The following is a 20,699-nucleotide window of genomic DNA, read 5'->3' as shown; positions in this document are numbered from 1 at the left end:
TAGAGGGTTTAAACAGAATTGAATATCGTCGTATTTGGACCGGTTCGCTCTGGCCCGTGTGTTTGGAAGCATTTAGCACAGCAACAGTGTTTTGCACAACGAATTCGAGCACAAAGAAACACGAATTCTCAAATCAAAGAAAGGAAAAGCTCGCGAGCACGTAAAGTACTGACAGTTTTAACCAAATTAAGTAGCATTTCAGTAGCCAGAATACTCGGGGTATGATAAAGTATAATGGAACGAAAATGCAGTCAAGTTTTTTGTTGTCTGATATAAGGTTGCCCTTGCAAATATCGTAGATCTCGAAAACTTCTGGCCGTTGAATTTGAGACGATAAGTGTTGTGAATCTCACAAGGGCCAACCGGCAATGCCGGCAAGTTTGAAAAACGCGGCAATTTTTCGTAGTCACTGTGGTCAAAATTTTAGTGTTTTATGTAGAATTTTGATCAATACCCAGACGCAGTCGAACTTCAGCCAATTTGACTATAGTGCATTTAATATGTAGCATACCGAATTATAGCCGCAATTTTTTTTCAATTTATGAATCGTTATCGATAAGACTTATATGTGCAGGTATTGTTAAAATGCAACTGTTACGTGTAACAGAAGCGTGTTTTTGACCATACTGTACCAGCCGAATATCAGTTGTTCCTTTTTGTTTAATAACATAACGTTGTATTAAAAATAATGCGCTTGCTAAATGACCATAGCCTGTATTCCATGAAGCACCAGCAGTAATCTCACAGGAAATCAATTTTTTTTTATCGTTGCAGGATATTAGCGATCAAACGGTGTATTAAAATATGGCCGAGTACGTAGCGGGCGCGCTGTCTGCTTTGTTTGGCAGAAAATCGTCCTTTAATAACGCCGAGGGCTCTGAACCTGTTAAGTTGACACACGTCAAGCAAATGTATGAGGAGTTCAAGCCTCGTAAAGCGCCCACGAAAGTTGGCAAAGAACTGGGCGATCAGCAAGTACAGTTTAAAAAGCAAGACGTCAAACGGAAATTGGCCGAAGGGAAGTCCTCTGAGGCCGCTCATATTACCGCAAAGAAGGGCCGCTTTGTTTACGCATTGCCACAGACGGAGAAGCTTAACGAAAGAACTCCGAAGGCGTGCGAAACCCTAAAGAGTCCTAGAAAAGGCATGAGTAACAAAGAGGCCGCTCTGTTTCGAATTAACAAAAAAAAAGCAAAATCGGAAACAATTGAACATGACAGCGGGGACATAAAAGTACAGAAGCGGACGAAGAAAGAACAAGACAGTGAACTAAAAGAAACGGCTAAACATAAAGATACTGGTGAGTAAATCGCAGTTTTCGAATGTTTTCAATTAAACTAGACAGGCAAACATTAAAGACTATTAGACTTATCATCATCGTAATCTTTTGCAATAAAATAACACAGAACATTATTTTGCGCTAAACAGAAGCCACTGTGCATGGATGTTCTTTCAGATAAGGTGAAATCCGAAGGTGTCGAGAACGAGGAAGATAACAAGCGCAACTTTTGCTATTACGAGGATGATCCTACATACATACCCAGGACGATCTTTGTCAAGAATCTACCTCCAAAGACAAGAAGGAAACAGATAAAGGAAATATTCGGGAAATGCGGCGATATTCTTTTTGTACGATTCACAAACGCGATTCCAGCGAAGTCTTCTATCCCAGCCGAGGCAGCGGTCAAGAAACGATCTCTTATCAAGGAAGGAACGACGGTGTGCACTTTCATTTACTATAACATACAGGCTTCAACATTAATTTCTCAGCTAATGATGCAGAGCGATCAAGCTTTTATAGTATCAATTAAATAACAGTCATATTTAAGCCGTACCCCACGGAGCTCAATCTGAAACGTCAGCATTAGTGTATCAGCCTTTACATGTACCCATCAGTTATAACTTAGCATTATTGTACCAGCTACACGAACTAGCATATATTCGCAGGACATCGTAGCGCACTGCGATTCGCATTATTATGCCCTTATATCATTTTTCCACCGCATTAAATTATTCTGCTTACTAACTTTTCAATACAACATTACGTTCCGTTAACAGATATGCTCATATGTCGTATTTGCCGATATAAACTCGGTGACAGCAGCGCTCAGTCTGAATGGGATTGAGTTCGAAGGCCACCATCTTCGAGTTGACAGGCGTGAAGCGTCAACTGTTCCGCCAAAGAGAAGCGTCTTCTGCGGAAACATTCCCTTCGATGTCACAGACGATGAACTCTGGGAATTTTTTGGTGAAGCAGGCCAAATCGATTATGTGCGGGTCATCAGGGATAGTATCACGGGTATGCTCACTTCTGATCAAACCGGCTAAAAATTAGTAATTACCGATTTGTATCCCCATATATATGTGTGAGAGTTAATTACCGAGAACAAAAATATTTTCAAAAAGTTTTCAAATTTACGTATATTACAGAGGAACACAACGGGAGGTTAATTATTAAGAATTATGGCGATTTCTTAATTGCAATCGTTGTTATACTGCATTGGACCAATATCAACCAGCCACAGACAACTTGAAAAATTTAACAAAATACATTGTTTCTAGGTAATGGTAAGGGGATAGCATTTGTTGTATTTAAGGAATCAAGTGCTGCGATGATGGCTCTAGAGTTTTCGGGAAAAGTTTTGAAAAATCGCACCATTCGAGTGACCGCGATTGAAAAAAAGAAGCAAAGCGGAGACGCTCGTGGAACAGTTGCAGCGTCGAAAAATATTCAGGTAATAATCTCCGTAAATGTTTGCACTTGCACAGATGTTTGCTGTATAATAGACTAAATTCGCCATATTAATTACAATAATATACTTGTTGACTAATCTGCATACTGATGCTGCAAGACTAAGCTTTTTTCGTCATCGACATTTAAACAGATGGGGGGCTCTAAAGAACGAATCAACAAGAAGAAAATGGAGAGAAAGTCCCAGCAACAGGAACGAAAACAAAAAGGATTAAAAAAATGTGCCGGCAAATTTGGCAAACAGAAGCGTGAGAAGCTCAAGAAGAGTATTAAAAAGGAGAAGACATCGAAGTTCAAAAAGAATCTTGCCAGGAAACTTCAGGGTATGAGTTGATGAGGTAGCGATTGCTACGCGCCTCGTATAATCTACATCAGCCACGTGGAAAGCAGACCCCTGTACCTCAATGAAGACGAGATTTTTACAGAGCATATGAAGAAAGTGCACTATACTATCATTGAATTATACATTTCTGACTAGAAAACACGTCGCAAATAGATTACCACTTAGGTATGTTTGTTCGGCGGAGATTCATGGGGAAATTTATCCAGAAGGCTGCCATTAAACGTACCGAGACATACCGTAACAAGGAAAATGCACAGCATAAACAATTACATGTTGTCAAGCCTACTTGGCTTAGCGGCTGTTGTGTAAATTGTATAGAGATAGTCCGCCATTATTAGCCTTACTGCTTATACCAAAAGGGTTTAGATAACGATTTTACGTATTTAAAGAAAGCTCAAGCCATCAATGATTACGTATTTTCTTAGAAGGGATCGTAAACCTCATACACAAACTGCAGCCAGTAAAAGTGATCTACCTGTATAATTCGAAGAAACACTAAGTATAGGCTAATAATAATTGTTATTTTTAGAAGGACGGTTCTTTCATCGATTGGCAGTATCATACCTTTGGCATACGTTCCATTACTCTTGGGAATTACATCACATTTAAAAGGAACGGATGTACGCATTCTCGAATGTATCTCGATCGGATTTAGAGAAATGGTTTATGACACACCCTGTGATTATTAGAAGTTTAATGTTTATTAGTTAAGGAATATGCTAAAATAGTCAAAAATGGATCTTTTTTCTGCTGGATGTTTCCTGTTTCTTTTTAATTCGAGGCTACGAAAAAATACTCGGAATCATCTTTTTTTAGGTCCATATCCAAGGACACACCCCCATTAAAAATCTAACTGAAGTGGGTCTTGCTGGACTTATGTGGGGTTTTTCCAATAAACCTATGGAACGGCGTGCTAATTATACAAGCAGCTATTGAGCCCTATATTTTATTTTTCCTAATTATTTCTTTTCCTGTAGCTTCTTATTCTCCGAATTATTAATATATGGCAATCCTTTCGCTACGTGGCAGAACGCCTTTTAGTTATGGGTACCATGGCAATACACTTAGGAGCTGCGCACTAGCCCCTCAGGCTACGGCGCGGGGTAGATCCTCTTTGGTTTATCCTTTTCATTCGTAACCACTAAAACGTTTTTCAAGTAAAGTATTCATAGGAGCATCAAAGTATCAGACTTTATGGCCGCATTTTTGTGCTACCGAGTTGATGCCTCCCAAATATGGCCCTACCTTTCTGTAATATGTTGTTACCAAAAACATATGTAGTTCAAGATACTACTATTAACCATTGAGAACATTCACATAAATTTTCTAAAAAATTCTAAAAAATATTCTAAAAAATTACTGATTCACATAAATTGGTAAAAGGTGTTTGAATCAGAAATATATGTTATGTACTCCCATGTACTAACCTAACGACCAATAAATACCTAGCGAGAAGAACCCGAGTTAATTTAATCGCGCCCATTAACTATTTAATCTATATTAATTTAAGTTGAGCAGATTTGCTTCATTTTTTAGGTATATATACCTAAGATGACCGTGACAACACGCTTGAACAACGATTAATTTTTTGTAATAAAAAGTGAATTTATACCTCTATTGTTTCTTAGGTGACTATACATGATCACAAATGATATTTATTAAAAGTAAAGTGTAAGTAAATCCTATATATCATACAAAAAATGGTTAAACACATAGAACAGGTATATGTGTCTGTAAAGAAAAGAGTAGATACATAGTTAAAAAAAAAATTTCGATAAATCATCAAATGTTTCCGTCTTGACTGTGTAAATACAGGACACACTAGACATGTGAGGGTCTGTGTCGGTTGGACACACGTGCTGCATCAAAACACAACCCATACGTTCGATTTCGCAGGACCTCAGCCATATATTTGAGCGCTATCATCGCTGTGCGTTGTGACTAATAAGTCCGCAGATTGTTGGACAACATAACAATTTCATTCTTGCAGCGCTTATTACTTTTATAAAGACAAATATGAGGCCTTTAACAGACGAGGAGACAAAAGCCGTCCTAGAAAAGATAGACAAGTTCATCGGAGCATCAGTGAAACTACTCATAGACCGGAAAGATGGCACGTACTGCTTTCGTATACAGAAGGACAGGGTGTTTTATATTTCAGAAAGTGTACTTAAAATGGCTTGCAACGTACCCAGAGAGCAACTGCTGATGATGGGTGTATGTTTTGGAAAGTTCACTAAATCCGGTAAGTTGTCAAGTGCTGCTCGCATTCTAGCTCCCTTAAGTCTGTCGGATTGAGCTATAAACTATTACTAAACTACAAAAGATGTAAATTAATTGGAAGCAACCCAGCAGAACTGCAGTGGCATCACTGCAAAGGCGTGGTGGAGATTTTACTTGAATGAACATACAATTGAGGACAACAGAGTAGACACAGCCTTTCGGATACATTTTGTAGCTGACGGGCTAGTGTGAGCCATAGGACTTGCATTTCTTAATGTTGCAAGATTCCTTACTGTAATTATTTAATGCGTTTTTAAAGAGTTTTTTAAGCCAGTTCCTGCTTGTGAAATAAGCAAATAACCTTACTCATCCATTCAATACTTCGACACAGAACGGCCTAAGCCGCTGTATCTTCAGAGTACGAGGCCTGAAGTATTCCGTGAAAATTTTTTTCATAGACAGGTAAATCCTGCTCTTTCAAATGACCAAGATCTGACTTGTCGTTTCTGAGTTTATATATATATATATATATATATACGTATAAAGTTACGATGGCGTGCAGTTTACAGTGTTGTATCATCTAAGAAACCGACTGTAAACAAGGATCTCTTTGCGTACAAGAATTAATAAAAATTTTACGTGGATTTAAAGCTACAACGATCGTAGCGAAAAATAGCATTTGTTGTTTTTACCGTGTGTATTATGCTTTCTATCCCAAAGGCAAATTTCGGCTACAAGTAACAGCGTTGGATCAAATTGCGCCGTATGCGAAAGGAAAAGTATGGCTTAAGCCAAGCGCTGAACAACAGTTCCTCTATGGACATAACGTGCTCAAGAGCGGCGTGTCGCAGATTTCCGAAAACGTAGAGCGTTATCAAGGAATTGTGGTCTACAACATGGCAGATCTACCGATTGGTTTCGGAGTCGCAGCTAAGGCTACAGCCGAGTGTAGGAAGGCCGATCCCATGACAATTGTCGTTTTCCATCAGGCAGATGTGGGCGAGTATCTTCGGTGCGAAGATACCCTCCTATAAATTAATATTATGTACAAAATGATGAAATCAAATTGATTTAGAATACTGGTTATAGCGTGTTTGGAACCGTCACCTATAAGTCATATATTGGTAAACATCAGTGGAAGCCAATAAATGTATATACTTAATGGGGTGACTTGTTATCAAGAGTTTTCTTATTCATATCTGTATGGATGACATATATATATATATATATATATATATATATATATATATATATTGTAAAGCATTTATCAAGGCTTCTTAATGTTATACTGAAACAGCGTCTTTAAACAACTCCAACAGCGTTACATTCGTTCTAGCAGTTTGATACCTATGGTATATAGAGTTAGTGTTCTGACTGACTGTCAACTCAGCTCCTTGAAGAAACAATACCCAAATCACACAGGGGCATCTTTAGGGTAGCGAAAAAAAATAGTTTGTACAAATTGATTAAGCATAGTTGGAAGTGTAGGCGCATACAATGTATGCAGAAAGTGTTTAATGTCTAAATGAAGTTGTCGCTCAAAAAGCGTCATCAAATATTTTCATTGTCGGTTAAAAAAAGAGTAAATGCGTTTTATATGTAAATTAAGTGGTACTACTGCTAAAAGAAAAAAAGAGAACTTTGTTGTAGATTGTTTTGAAATTAAAATATCGGCTCAGTGATATTATTACGTGTGTTATATCCATCCTATGTAAACTATGAAAAAAAGACACATACCTAATTTTTGCTAAAAAGATCCAGATAAAATAAAAGCTTTTGATTGCCTTTAATCGAATGAATACAATAAAACTTCATCGTCGACTAGGTGTATGTGTCTATAGCACTGCTCACATCGCAGAAAACAAACTCATCTTAGTGTAAAGTCTATACCAGAAACCAAAGGCGCTACATTCAGACAACCTTTAGATCGAGAATGAATAGTAATTTTCTAGACAATCTTCAAAAAAAACGCGGAACCTGATTAGAGGTTTTGGCGGGGCCTAAATTTGGTTGCGTCTTGCTGTAGTTTAGATTTCGCTCTATTTAATAAGACCTGTTCATATTTAAGCAGCATTCCTTTTAAGGCAAATGAAACAGAACAGATGAGCAGAAGTCTTCAGATGCATCTATAAATCAGTCGCTTTGCAAAAGACTGTTTTATTCTGGAAGAAACTCGTATGATATTCGAACGGTAAGGATGGTTGTGTAAACCCAAATAAAGTAAGTTAGGAAGTTTAGTGTGTTCCAAATGTTGGCAGAAGAAAGCCCAAAAACAAAATATTTTTTTGACTATCGTTATTGATCTAGCAAGTTGGAGTCTATGTCTTGACACAAAAACACTACGATAAGGGACGGATGTTTTGGCGAGCCTCTGCGTACCCATACACAGCTCGTCATTGTAAAGTGTGTATAAGCATTTATCATTGATGTCGAATGATTATTATGATGATGATCGAGCGACGGCGTCTCTAGCGTTACGAGGCTATTAAAACAAGCTATTCATCATCGCAAAACCGTTCAAGCGTGATAGAAAGGCAGGCATGTATATATATATATATATATATATATATATATCTATATTAGCAAGCCTTTTCTAACAATTCCCGATTCAATAGACTCTGCCATTGCTATTGCATAATACCGAAGGTGGATACTTTTATCTACTTTCTCTTTTAGTGATACCATAGAGTATCTTGGACGACAGCGAGCTGTTTTAATATCTATCTATACGAGACTATCGGATCGCGTTAGCTAGGACGTATACTCATCATCAGCAAATGTCTAGACATTTCAGTAACTTGGTAACAACAACGGTGCTAGAGATAAATTAGCTAGCAGTAAAAGAAGAAACTGATTTAAGATGACATATTATGTTTGATCGCATGAACTGATCGGAAAACATCGTGTGAATGAATAGCCAAAGTAAACCTGCTGCCGAGCTCATCTTCTGATATTTCTAGCGTACATCCTTTTGAGAACTCAGAACTTACAACAAAGAAGCAACCCTAATTTTTTGTGTATTATACTTTGAAGGATGTTCAATTTCGGTCATCTTACTGCTTTACTCCCATCACCTCCGCTGCTAAAACTTCTATAATATGAATTCTGCTCTTTTGTTCAAGTTCTATTACTATATATATATATATATATGAAGAAAGTATTCTTAAATGCTATTCGCCATGAATATAGAAAACATCGGTGGATTTTACGGGTTCCAAAGCAAGGACATTGTAACATTTATTTAATATAGTCTTTCTGCCTCGTGAGCATAATATTATATATAGAGCATATGCTTATTAATATATTATGTACAGATACATTGGTGTGTGAGGGCGTCGGGGGCGGTGTCGCGGCGGGACATTATTTGAGGAGAAGAAGCTACCAGCCGTCGCAATTTGGGTCAACAGAAACACCTAGAGCTATGACTAGCTGACTGTCTCCTCGTGGTCGGTCACGGTTACACAGGGCACCTACAGAAAAAGAGCCACCCTCAACGCCTGCCACGCCAAATCACGTATTTACAAACTGTTTCTTTTGTGGAGAACATTGGCCGGCGGGTGGAGTCGTTTGGAAACCGTTCTATGATCCTACGCATCCTGTTCCCCCTTGAACTTCTATTCTCCAGGCAGCAAATTGAATCACGCCGCCCACACGATGTTCAATCGGTTCACATTGTCCGTTACGTCTGATAAGTTGTACAACCCGACGTAGCACACCAGGTTATATCTGTGTTGTGTGTGTCTATGTGTATTCCTGTATGTGTGAGGAAGCGGGCGACAGTGATTTTTGCGCTCGGCAGATTTGACAAACTGAGTTGAGGCTTTCTCTACAGCGCGCAGGAGGCATATTGACCGCGCCAAATGTATCCCATGTGCTTTTTCTCTGTTTATATGTGCGCCCATCGAAGGTATATCGAGGTGGGGTACTGCCAGCTAAGGCTCTGCTCGTCAGAGAGCGCAGGTTATCATCCTTGACATGATAATCACCATCATCATCATCATTACAGTTGTTGTTATAATCTGTCTAGACATCATGGTTTTTTTTTACCTCGTTCGATGTCTGGAGAAGTGTCTTCTTACTGCTCCATTTTTTTTTTAAGAAAGTTAAGATAGCGAAAATAAAACTATTACACAGAACGTGATCTGACCTGGGAATCTAGCCAGCCGACTAACCTTTCGGCACAAAGTGCGGCTAAGCACAAGGCGCGCACAGAAGATTCACACGACGTAAGCGTGGTATAATAATAATTTATAACAATAATAATAATAATAATAATAATAATAATAATAATACAAAGAGTCTTCACGACGGGACCAGACGGGTAACGAATGATCTCTAAACACCATTTACTTGTTGATGACTGTATTATTTAATGTAGTACATTTTTATGTTGTTGATTCAACTTTTGTGGTAGAAGTCGTAGGAAACCAAATAAATGGATAAGGATTAGCGGGCCGTACAGTACAAGCAGCGCCGTCGTTTACTATTTTCTCGATTTTTGTCTAAAATTCGTTTAAAAACGGGAGCGCACTAAAACATGGCGCAGGAAAGGTCTACAAAATTTGGGGCGCCTGAGAAATACGGGAGCGTATTGATTCTCTCTTTCTTTTTTTTGCTTACTTTGTTTTACGCAAAATTCGCCAGTCCTTTTTTCAGCTGTCCAAGTAATGTACACAAGTGAGAAAAACATCTCATTTCGTTTTCAGCCAGGATCAATACGAAAATACGTGGACACCAAAAAGTATGCCATATTTCTTTCTATTTATCATCACCATCACGTTAACCAACTTCGTTCTTATATAACATTCTTTTTATAGACCCATTTTCATTTATTTAGAATCGTGCGTACTTATCAGTATGTAAGTTTATATTTGTTCTGTATGGGTGTTTTTCTGCTCTCATTCCCTCGTCATATTTATGTATGTATGTGTTTCTTTTGTTTTTGATGCGACTGTGTGATTCTCTGTGTATACCTGTCTATGTATATGTCTGGCGTTATTCGCTTTCTGTGTAATCAGTAGCAATGTAGTAATTACTTGGATGTTTACAGGTTTTGACATGGGGACACATTTTTTGAAATGGGGTAGCGGAAGTAGTAAAAATATGTTTCGAGTACATTTGATAAATAGAAGATAAATAAATGAACAATTTGTATCTGTCATATTTTTCATTACTGCCTGTGGCAACAATATTGGTTGTAGTATGTATAACTTGTTACCATAGTTTTATATTTTATTTCCATATATCTATGTTAGCCGACTTTTCTTCATGATTGGTCGTTATTATTATCACCTTGTAAGTAATTTGTATGCTTCTGTTCTCACTTATTCGCTGGCCATTGTTTGACTACTTCTCGTCACTTCAGCTTCAATCTACAAAACGTCTTTGTCAACATTGAGATGCCGTTCACGAGTGTCTGCGTGTTTATGGATATTGGCATGTAAGTATTACTGTCGCATCGACTGGGGTCGGGGGACGAGTTTTTTTGATAGAATAATACAATAACTTTCTACTTTATTATTAATTGTCAAGAAATCTCGTTGCTTTATATAATAGCTGTATTATGTCAATGTGTCAGAGGATGTTCACTGAGTGAGGTGGTCGTTGGTTGATAATGTATTTACGTCAGTAAAATATTGTTGTCAGAGTAGTACAGCGTAATGGTAGTAGCAGTAGTAATAGCAGTTGTTGTTTTCAAAAATAAGGCCACTTCAGCAACAGTATAGCATATCTCTATCTCTTTTTCCTCTCCTTTTTCTTCTGAACAACTTTATAACGTTCTGCGCCATTTTCGTAGTGTTTTCTGCTATCCGCTGCGCTGGCGTGATAAATACGTGACAGACTGTTATAGAACGACATGTTCATCCATAGATAGGGAAGAGTGTATTATCTCATTAAGTATCGACAGAGATTCTTGAAAAACGAAGAGTACCATTATCGCTATCATCATCATCGTCGTCATCGTCGTCGTTGTTGTCGTCGTCGTGGCCGTGAAAACAGGTCGAGACAAAGATTACGCCACCATATACATCGTCGCCATTGTCGTCATCGTCACTATATTAATCTATTTTCGGCATCTGCTTCTAACGACATCCCGTTTATTTGCAATGCTCCATGATTTATGTCCTTCTGTATCCGTCGCGCATGTATGCATATATTTATATTACTCATATATTCCATCCCCGCTGAACTTTTCAGATTAGCAAGTCGGTCGGTTATGCGGAGAGAACAAACAGTTCCTATACGAAAAGTAGTAAAGGTAACGAAGAGTCATCATTATATTATGTCATCAGTGTTATCAGTACAATATCAATCTGTGACGATCATCTGGACAATCCTGAATTTGTTATGAGATGTTCACGTGTGGTAGGTGTAAGATTGATTGAGCACTCTGCAAGTGTGGGACGAGATGATCGATGTTTATTTATACTTTTCCTTTATTTTCCTTTTGATGTTCTGTTCCCCTGTTTAGCACTCTCATCTAAGAATAGTTATTATACTATAAGATACATGCGACGAAATGTCATCACGTCAGCACCTAATTGAAAGAGAGTTGGTTACTTGTCTGATTGTGTGCTGGGTTGAGTGATTCGATATGCCTCTATGTATCTGTTTGCCAATGTCGTTGATTTCTGAAAATGAGCGTTTTCGGGGGTGATTCTAAATAGAGGGCAGACATCTGGGCGTGTTAAATACGCATGTACTCGTACGTGCTTATCGGTTTCAGTGTCGGCTTTTTGATGCCTTTCAAATGTCACTACAAAAATAATATTGACTACACGGTACTTGTGTCTCTCTCCTAGAGAACGCAACACAGTTTTATGCGGCAAATAGAACAGCATCGTATTGTCGATATAATAAACCTTCACGTCTGTATCTGTGTTTGTTGTTGTCGTTCTTGTTGTATTTTTGTTTAACGCGGTGTCCTCTTCTAAGTTATAATCATTCCCTGAACGCGTGCGCGTGTGTGTCGCTGTTTCATTAACTGCGTCTTAGCAATCGTCTTACTTTTCTCTCCCTGTGCCTTATTCTTTTTCACTCCATTTTCCGCTGTACTATTAACTGAGTTTGTTACACAACTGTTGTACCGTTCTATTAACGTCGTCTATTTTATATCGTGCACAATATTAATAATAATAATAATAGTGATCGATTACAGTTATATTTCGTCATTTATACGAGCTTTCTTTCATTGTTTATCCATCATTATAGTTATTATAAGTAAACGTTAATTATTGTTTATGTGGTATCAATTGCATGTATTTGTGTATCTATGTGTGTCTGTGTATGTGTGTGTGTGTGTGTGTGTGTGTGTCTGTGTGTGTGTGTGTATTTTTAGTTTCGTATTCTTATTATCTCATTTCATAATATTTATCATCAGCATTACTATTATCCTTAGCCTTCTACCTGGTGGCATCATCACCGTCGTCTTTAATGTCCATCAATTATCAATATAATAATAATTATTATTATTCTTATTATTATTGTTATGAATATACCATCTTTCTGTCCAATCTTTGTTTTCTGTCGGGTTTTTCTTATTTTCTTCATCTCAATCATTATTACTCTACTGCATTTGTCTATCCTGTAAGCTATCATATATTTATAGCTATGTATATTTATATGGCTAGTCAACTAATTCACTTGTGTCTCTTGCGCTGTTCGTTCTTCTCTACGCTGTTGTCACGTTGAAATCTCTGTGTCGGTTACTTATCCCTCCCCCTCTCCCCCTTGTCGTTTGCATTCTATATCGTGTCCCCATGTTGATTTTGCGGTACTCCGACGCCGTACCTCATCACCGTTGTTATTTTTCCTGTAAAATCGCCATGCTGCTCGCTAGCGTCATTATCTACTTCTCTTCAATTACTTTTATCAGCATCCTTTCCACCTTATATCTGTTGTGACGTCTTATCGACGACACACAAACAGGTCTGTGGTCGTTTCGTTATTTACAAGGAGCAGGGTGGCAGGAAACGATCAATGATAGCTCGTGAACGGAACGCCTACAGTCGCACCCACGTAAGACGTATTTCAAACCTCGAATCACAGTTCAGTTGATTGACATATTTCAGCGACATTATTTCTCTGTTTGTTTCAATAGACAGCACAAAAATCGGCGCTCCAAATCGCAAGTCAACTCGCTCGCTCGTTTTTGTTGTTAGTGTTTTGATCTCCGGCGGGGCGGAGAAAGGAAGAAAAAGCCGCGGAAAAGGGAACTAGGGGTATCTATCTACGGGGCTTTTGTCCTGAATTTTAAGCTAGAGCCGATACATATACGTATGTATTTGACGCGCTGTTGCCAGGTGGGGCAAGATATAGGCTTCAAATTATCATGCTTCTGAGCAGTGTATGAGAAAAATCCACGGCAGGTGGATATCTTCGAGTGGATTCGTTGGATCTAAAAACAATGGTAATGCCAAATTCGTCCTCGTTGTTGGTTGACAGGTCCGGAACCAGTTCACTACGAACGGTGCGAAAGGGCTGCTTGCCGGCGAGTCGGTGGTAACTCAGTCGGGGGTGCTGTCGACGTTGCATCTTGATCTTTTGGGTTACATCTTGAGTGGTTAATTATTATTATTGAAGGTGCCTCGAGGCTAACTTAGGCTCCTGAGCAGTCGATTTCGACGATGTCTTTGGGCACATCAACAAACTGATAGACCAGGCGCTGGCCGTCAACTTTAGCAAGGATGCCCCTTTGGTAGTAATACCTGCGAACAAGTAACAAGGAGAAACAACAAATAAGAGTGTTATTGATAATTTGTAGAGCCTTGGAAAATTACTAGCTCAAGCGGGGACGTGTGTGTATTGTATGTGGTTCTATACGTACTTCTGCTAATCAGTTAATATTAAATTAGCACACATAGACTTATTATTTACTTATACTCACCTGAGGGCACGACCCATGGTTTCATAATTCATGTCTGGCTTGTTCTTATGCAGACCCCACAGCCTAGAGACGGCTTTGGAGTCCACCAGTTTGAAGATGCCCTTCTCGCGGTGGGTCCATTTGATAAAGCGGGGACAGCATTCGCGGTCCTGAAGTAGTTTAAGGAGGAACTCCCACAGATATGTGGTCGATCCTTCGCGGCTTTTGCGCTTCAGGGGCTGGGACTGGCTGGGATCGTATGGCTTGATTGGTCGTTTCGGGCTGAGTCCGCCAAGCCCAAGAGCACCCGGCGCTTTCTTCGCTTTTAGGCCGCCACCAGTCGATAGATCTTCAGCGAAATAGTAGCCTAGATCCTCCTGGTAGTATTGCTGCTGGGGCGACAAACTACTGAGATTAGCAGCGTTTGACTGGCCGGCAGTGAAATAGTAGTTGGGGAAGAAGCTGTTGTTGCTGCCGCCTCCATTGCTATTGGTTCCACCAGCAGGGGGCGAACCCGCCCCTGGACTGTGGGGGGATGCGGCAGGCGCTGGTAGGATCTGTGTTGAGGCAGGAAGATTCTTGGTCAGTGCAAGTGGCAGGAACGGCTTCTGATCTTCGTACTGCCGACTGAATCCTCCGTTGGTATTGAGCGACGAAGCGGATGGCAACGAACCTGATGAACCGAGTAGATTTTGTGACGAAGTCGGCGTAATTTGTAGGCCTCCGCTGTGCAGTTGGCGGTACATAAACTGCTGCTGGACAGCGGGGAGTGTTGTGGAGCCGGTATAGATTCCACTTAAATCGGAGTCTGAAGAGAACGAAAAACATAACGACATAGACGGAGAAATTAGCTGCATTGGCTTTGATGAATCATCTGGTACTAAAAGTTAGATCTGTTAGCATTTCATAGCTAAATAGAACTTGTGAATTTAAAAATGACAACGTTATGTAGCGTTTATCGTCATATGCATCGTGTTTTGATTGCCTTTTTTTTCACCCAATGCTTGTAGTGATAGTCAAGTGCGTAAAGCTTGATGTATATATATATATATGTGTGTGTTGTGGTTGTGCCAATATATATTCTGATAAATTAGATGAGCCTTGAGGGGCCCTGGGGGCGCCAAAACAACAACAGATATGCTGCTGCCGTGGTCCATGCACCCACTCGGTTGCTGTCTGTGCCATTTATGCCGTTAGCTATAACGCGATGGCGTCGCCACTAACAGAGGTGGGCCTCTTGCTGTTCTCTTTTCTTTCTCGCCCCTGACTTTACTGCTGCTGCTGTTACTACGAAAGGCTAACAAATACGGTGAGTGCTGCTATTGCTTCAGAGAGTAGCCACAGCGTGAACGGAACATTTCAAACAAGCTGCCGACGCACAGCCGCTTAAGCGAATGGTCAACAGCTACGTCAGAAGCCGCCGCGGCAGCATCAACAAGAATAACAATCCGTCCACGAGGACGTCCAGGTTAGTCTGCTGGACCTTGGAGAGTGTTTTAGTTCTGTCAACAACATGCTTTAGACGGTGCTCTCTTTTACACAACACGCGCAGGCGAAGAAAGAGGAAGATAACGACAAACATCGCGCATCAGCTAATATAGCCCTTCCGCCTTTATTATTACCAGTACTATCACAATTGCCAATGCCAGCAACAGAGCAGCGTATCTCTAACAAACGTAACTCCATGGACGTAGTGCCTCCTTTGTGTTCCTGCTGCTGCCGTTGGCATGCCAACAAGCGTGAGCTGTTGGAATTACAAAGATGCTTTAGTCACGACATATGTTCGGGCTGGAGTAGACGCCAACCTAGCCAAGCTACCGGACAAGACGCTGCTGCTGTCGCCATCGTCGTTGTAGCCCTTTTCGTTGTTGCGCTATGCCTTTATTATACTTCCGTCAGGCTAGTTTATTTTCCCTATTCCCTCTGTGCGCCTACATGGTACCGAAGGCAGTGACACATCTACATTTCGTCGCTACCGGAAAACGAACGAATATGGCGGTGAGCGTAGTGAGAGCTAAACGTGAAACGCAGAATTTTGTTCTGACCTTTTAAACAAACTTCAAAGAGAAAGTGACAACAGCTTTCGCAAAACGGCTGATAACCAAACGGTTAACCTGCTGGCTGAGCAATCGGCCAACTCAGATGCAAATTAATCCCTACAGAAGAAAAGTTTCCCATATTCGATGCAAGATTGTAATACTCTTTTCCCCCAATGTGAAAAGCAGGCTTCACATGGTATACTCCCCTATTTCCTTTTTTTTTTTCTCACATAACCTTTGTGTACTTTTGCTGATTTCTTTCCTTGTTGACGCGATGGGAGCAACTATTCTCAGAACCTATTCTCTACGTCCATGAGCCAACACAATAATGATAATGCAACTCAGTTGTTCGCATTCGCGATCGAGGAAGTCGCTATTTTTCTACATTGTCATTGCTTTGTGGTGGTTGATATCTATAGGCCAAGTGAGCGGGGTGGATCACCCTGAGTGAATACCTAGCCGCTCCTACAATCAAACGATGAAACGACGAAAACTAGCGAGCAAGAAAGATAAAAAGAAAGCATTGCGACCTTGATCACACGAATCGACCAAGTAACCCTTCCACTGGTTCTCTCCTGCGGCCGCCGCCGCCACCGCCGCCGCCGCGGCCGCTTACTCATTCGATCTTTTCTTTCTTTGCTCCTTCGTAGAGAGCAGCTATACCTTCCTGCCTACCTACAGTCCTCCAATATACAGTGATTTCCAATTCACCTGTCGGGCCTCTCACTTCGCTATTCAAGGTTCAAGTTCAAGCTTTTTCAGGGTTTACCTATGAGAGCATGCGAGAGCTTGGGAATGCCACGTCTTATCTTTGTCTGCCTAGCTATGCTCATGCTAGCGCTATAGGCACTCCAATGGTTCCTTCTGCCACAACGTCAATGCTGGCGTTGTCATACAGAGCACCTAGCATTGTTGTCACGATCAACATTACTGTAGCCAACCAAAGCGTTCACTCTTTCATGGGCGATCAGGATATATGTAAATGTACATATACATCCAGGAAGGACTCTTCCGCTTGCCTTTCTTCTCACTCACTCATTTAAACAATAGGCTAATAGCAGCAGCAGCAGCAGCAGCAGTAAACCTCATTCAGCAAGTTAGTCAGCGAGCGCCCTCTTTATGTCGTAGAGGATGTGCTGCTGCTGCTGCTGCTGCTGCTGCTGCTATAGTAACAGTAGTGTTGATAGTACGGTTTTGCTGGCTTGGCCGTGCCATCTAGCTCCTACGTAACACTGTGTAACATCGGGTCGCCTGCTGGTTGCCGGCTGGCCATACCGCCAGCGCTGCTGCTGACGCGCGTGAGGAAGGCACGAGTGCTGTCTGCTACCGCTGTGGTTGCTGCTGCTAGGTAGCCGGCTATGGACCCGTACTGACGGCATCAGCACGACCATCGGAGAGGGACAACAGACCTGGCGACTGAGAGACGCGCCGATACCCAGTGGGACCCGTACCGAGAGACGATGGCGATGGCGGTACTAATGCCAGAGAAGCTGTCCCCTGATAGACGCCTGGCCACAACTGCTCCCCATCACAGCCAGATGCATCCAGACACGCATACACATTGACGCGAACAGACAGACGCGAGCTCATGCACACTGATACCATCCACACTCCCTCCTACTACTGACCCTCTAACCTTGAAACGCTGACGCATGCGCGGCGCCAACCACCATGGTTCTTTGGTGCAGCCAGCTCGCCACTGTACTGTGGTATCTGTGCCAGCAAGCGTCGCCCAAAATGCCCCATACCACGAGCATCGACATGGCAAAGGTAGAGAACCTACAGCCAAGAGGCGGCATTCCTGTTTTCGACGCTCTTCCTGTTCCTTTGTGTTATCAAGGTTCACGCTGCTGAGCTATCCGTATGAGTCGCAGCTCTACGCGTTCTACTTTCAATGAGCGTTGGGCATGCGATGAGAAGTGATGGCGGTGACGGTGATCGTGGGTTGGCTTGAGAGAAGAAGCCGAGGTAGCAAACGGGGAATAGCAGCAGCGGCGGCGGCGGCCGCAGCGGCATTGGTGGGTGGTGTCGAAAGTAGGTATTGTTCCCCCATATCGCCCTAACCACTCTATCGACCCTCGCTCGACCTGCGTTTGCTTGCTAGGCTCCCGTACTCCACTATCCTGCTTCCCTTAGCGCTGGTTGGCCCTCTACTTCCATGGGGATTCCCTGACGATTCAAACCCAGACGCTGTTGGCTGTCGAGCGGTCGGTTGGTTTCCTCGACACCGCGCTGCTCACGCACACAATCTCCCTCAAGTCGCCACCCCAGCGGGAGCGACTGGCAAAGACACAGAAAGGAGGGAATGGAGAGTTACGGGTGGTTCTAGCCCAGCTCCCCCGGATTCTCGTGGGCGAGTGGACTGACGCTGGGGAAGGGGATGGCTGGGGGCGCGAGCAAGCTAACGCGTGGGGAGAGGTAGCTGACGAACTCTCGTTGGGGACCATCGCATCGGTGGGTGTGGGGCTCCCGCACTCCTTCACCTCAATTCCGCTCCAACCGTGCAGCGTTAGTTGTAGGAAGAAAATGGTCCTTTGTAGGCTCATCGTAGAAGCCTTTCGGTTCACTGTATCGCGCGTGTGCAGACTTGGATGTGAGTCTGTGTTTCTGGGTGAATGCGTCCGGGTAAGGTTTCAGGGCAGCCACTGTCTGCATACATGTACGTTCGTGAGCACGCTCATCGGTTCCTCGCTTGTTTTTTAGCCATCTATAGCATAGTATGATATAGGCCAACGCCCGTGCGTTCTTACTCTACCTTTTCGTCTCGTATACGTAACTGAAGAGGAGAGACGAGATAGCGCTTTGTTTATTAATTAGAAGAATTCATTTTCAGTGTGACCACTATCGCCAGCAGGCTCTTAATCCAACTTGTTGAACCTGGTGTTTGCCTAGTAAACAGAGGAAAGATAGGAAAATGGATACAAAGAAAAGGAAAAGAGAGTGCCATTACGGATCCATCCAGAAGTGGCGTAGCTTTCCACCAATCTTTCTCCACGTTTCTCTCAATTTTGTCAGCTTGCTAACATCTCACTTGAACGGGAATACTAAATAAAGCCGGGTTGGTATGCTCCCCTGATGCTGTGGTCTCTACGACGTTTCTTTCTATTTCCACACTGAATGCTGTCATACGCGATGCCCTTACACCCTGTTGTTTGATTCCCGTACTCAAGCACGCACATACGCACACATCTACATTCAGCGAATACGAACTCGGAATAGCTGTCCAGACAGCGTCGTTCTCCTATCAGATTTCGACCAGGGATCGGCCGATGCAGCCCTAGCCATTTTGGCAGTAGCGCCGACGACGGCGGCGACGATGATGACAAGGAGGTTGAACTTCGATCCAATCAATGTGCGAAATAGCAGCAACGGCGGCAACTCACCTTGTGACCCCACTCTGTACCGCGCTCTCAGTGAGCGCTACTGTGTGCCACGGCTTCCTATCAGCCGTTGCGACGGGCAGAAATCTCGCAGTCGCCAGCATCATTTACAGCGCAGTGACGGCCGACCCCCAAGCTGGCGGTAGACACTTGACGTAGGCGGTTTACTGCTTCCGTCTATTGTCCGTCAACATGGCGACGCTAGCGACCGAGTCGAGAGTAAATAGGTGATTAAGTGACCCGTCTGCGGTATGTCACGACAAAAACTACTGGAAATAGCTACGCAATGTCGTTGTTTTTGGCGATGACGATATGTGATCGTCTGCAGAAATGGGATCGCCGACAGCAGCATATGGTCGCACATAAATTTTCAAGAAAGAACAGACAGGTGAAGCGGATCGGAAATGTCGAAATATTGGACTGATATCAGTTGGAGCAAATTTCAAGTAAACCATGACGAAAATGTTTGGCGGGGCGGCATCATAGCGGCTCCGTGCGATCATAGTGAGCGCCTACGCGGGCAACTATTGGGTCACCGGCACGGTGGCGGCCCGTTTGCTTGAAGCGCTACAACCGTGTGCTCAGGGCACCGAGAAATTGTTGTTTAATTTGTTGTTGACTTCCAAGTTCAAAGTCATTACCACTGACGAAATAACATAAACAGTATCCTCATAATCACCGTTTTCTCTCTCTCTATATATATATCTCCTCAGCAGCTTTGCGGCTGTAATGCAACGCGTTCGTTCCATATCGCCATGTTGCGTTGCGTCCGGTGACTGTTCGGTGTTTTAGTTGCTGCAGCAACCGGCAACGACGCGCTATTGTTGCAAAAGCGTTGCCGGTTGCCACTGCCGCTGCTGCTGCTGCTGCTGCTGCTGTTGGCAGTGCTTCAGCGTTCTCAGCGGCCGCAACGCTGGCGCTGTTACTTCTCGTTGGGTCGATTATGCAATAGTCCCATTTCGGAGTCCCGCAATACCATTAGCAGCCATTGGCAACTGTGCCACAACGAAGCGTCAGCGACGAATGGCAGCGCCCAGTTAACGCAACCAACGTGGAAATATATATCTAAGTGTATGTGGTTGTAGCGACAACATTC

General features: G+C 42.3%; 3 protein-coding genes across 5 annotated transcripts in view; 2 read left to right on the top strand and 1 right to left on the bottom strand.

Annotated features, from left to right (window-relative positions):
* The first annotated feature begins 18 nt into the window (after positions 1–18).
* On the top strand, positions 19–4,568 carry LOC111255258 (uncharacterized). 2 transcript variants are annotated; one of them, XM_022817021.2, is made up of 6 exons: positions 19–165; positions 775–1,300; positions 1,457–1,719; positions 2,059–2,299; positions 2,563–2,735; positions 2,886–4,568. In XM_022817021.2, the coding sequence occupies exons 2-6, from the start codon at positions 805–807 to the stop codon at positions 3,084–3,086; spliced, it is 1,374 nt and encodes a 457-aa protein (XP_022672756.1). In that variant the 5' UTR covers positions 19–165; positions 775–804; the 3' UTR covers positions 3,087–4,568. The 2 variants fall into 2 exon arrangements, with proteins under 2 accessions (XP_022672756.1, XP_022672757.1); XM_022817022.1 differs by having other exon boundaries at positions 25–160.
* A 154-nt stretch (positions 4,569–4,722) lies between these two features.
* On the top strand, positions 4,723–6,495 carry LOC111255259 (60S ribosome subunit biogenesis protein NIP7 homolog). Its single transcript, XM_022817024.2, has 2 exons — positions 4,723–5,340; positions 6,039–6,495. The coding sequence occupies exons 1-2, from the start codon at positions 5,112–5,114 to the stop codon at positions 6,350–6,352; spliced, it is 543 nt and encodes a 180-aa protein (XP_022672759.1). The 5' UTR covers positions 4,723–5,111; the 3' UTR covers positions 6,353–6,495.
* A 2,026-nt stretch (positions 6,496–8,521) lies between these two features.
* LOC111249520 (uncharacterized) overlaps positions 8,522–20,699 on the bottom strand; it is a 158,549-nt gene continuing 146,371 nt past the window's right edge. For both annotated transcript variants that reach the window (XM_022803513.2, XM_022803522.2), the window contains 2 exons: positions 14,206–14,992; positions 8,522–14,026 (listed from right to left, as the gene is read on the bottom strand). In XM_022803513.2, the coding sequence (XP_022659248.1) occupies positions 13,918–14,026; positions 14,206–14,992 (896 nt within the window). In that variant the 3' untranslated portion in view covers positions 8,522–13,917. The remainder of the gene's footprint in view (positions 14,027–14,205; positions 14,993–20,699) is intronic.

This window comes from Varroa destructor, unplaced genomic scaffold, assembly GCF_002443255.2.
Source record: "Varroa destructor unplaced genomic scaffold, Vdes_3.0 BEIS01000001.1, whole genome shotgun sequence".
NCBI classification, from domain to species: domain Eukaryota; kingdom Metazoa; phylum Arthropoda; class Arachnida; order Mesostigmata; family Varroidae; genus Varroa; species Varroa destructor.
The sequence above is the reverse complement of the archived record's forward strand: the minus strand, read 5'-3'. Positions and strand labels throughout refer to the sequence as shown.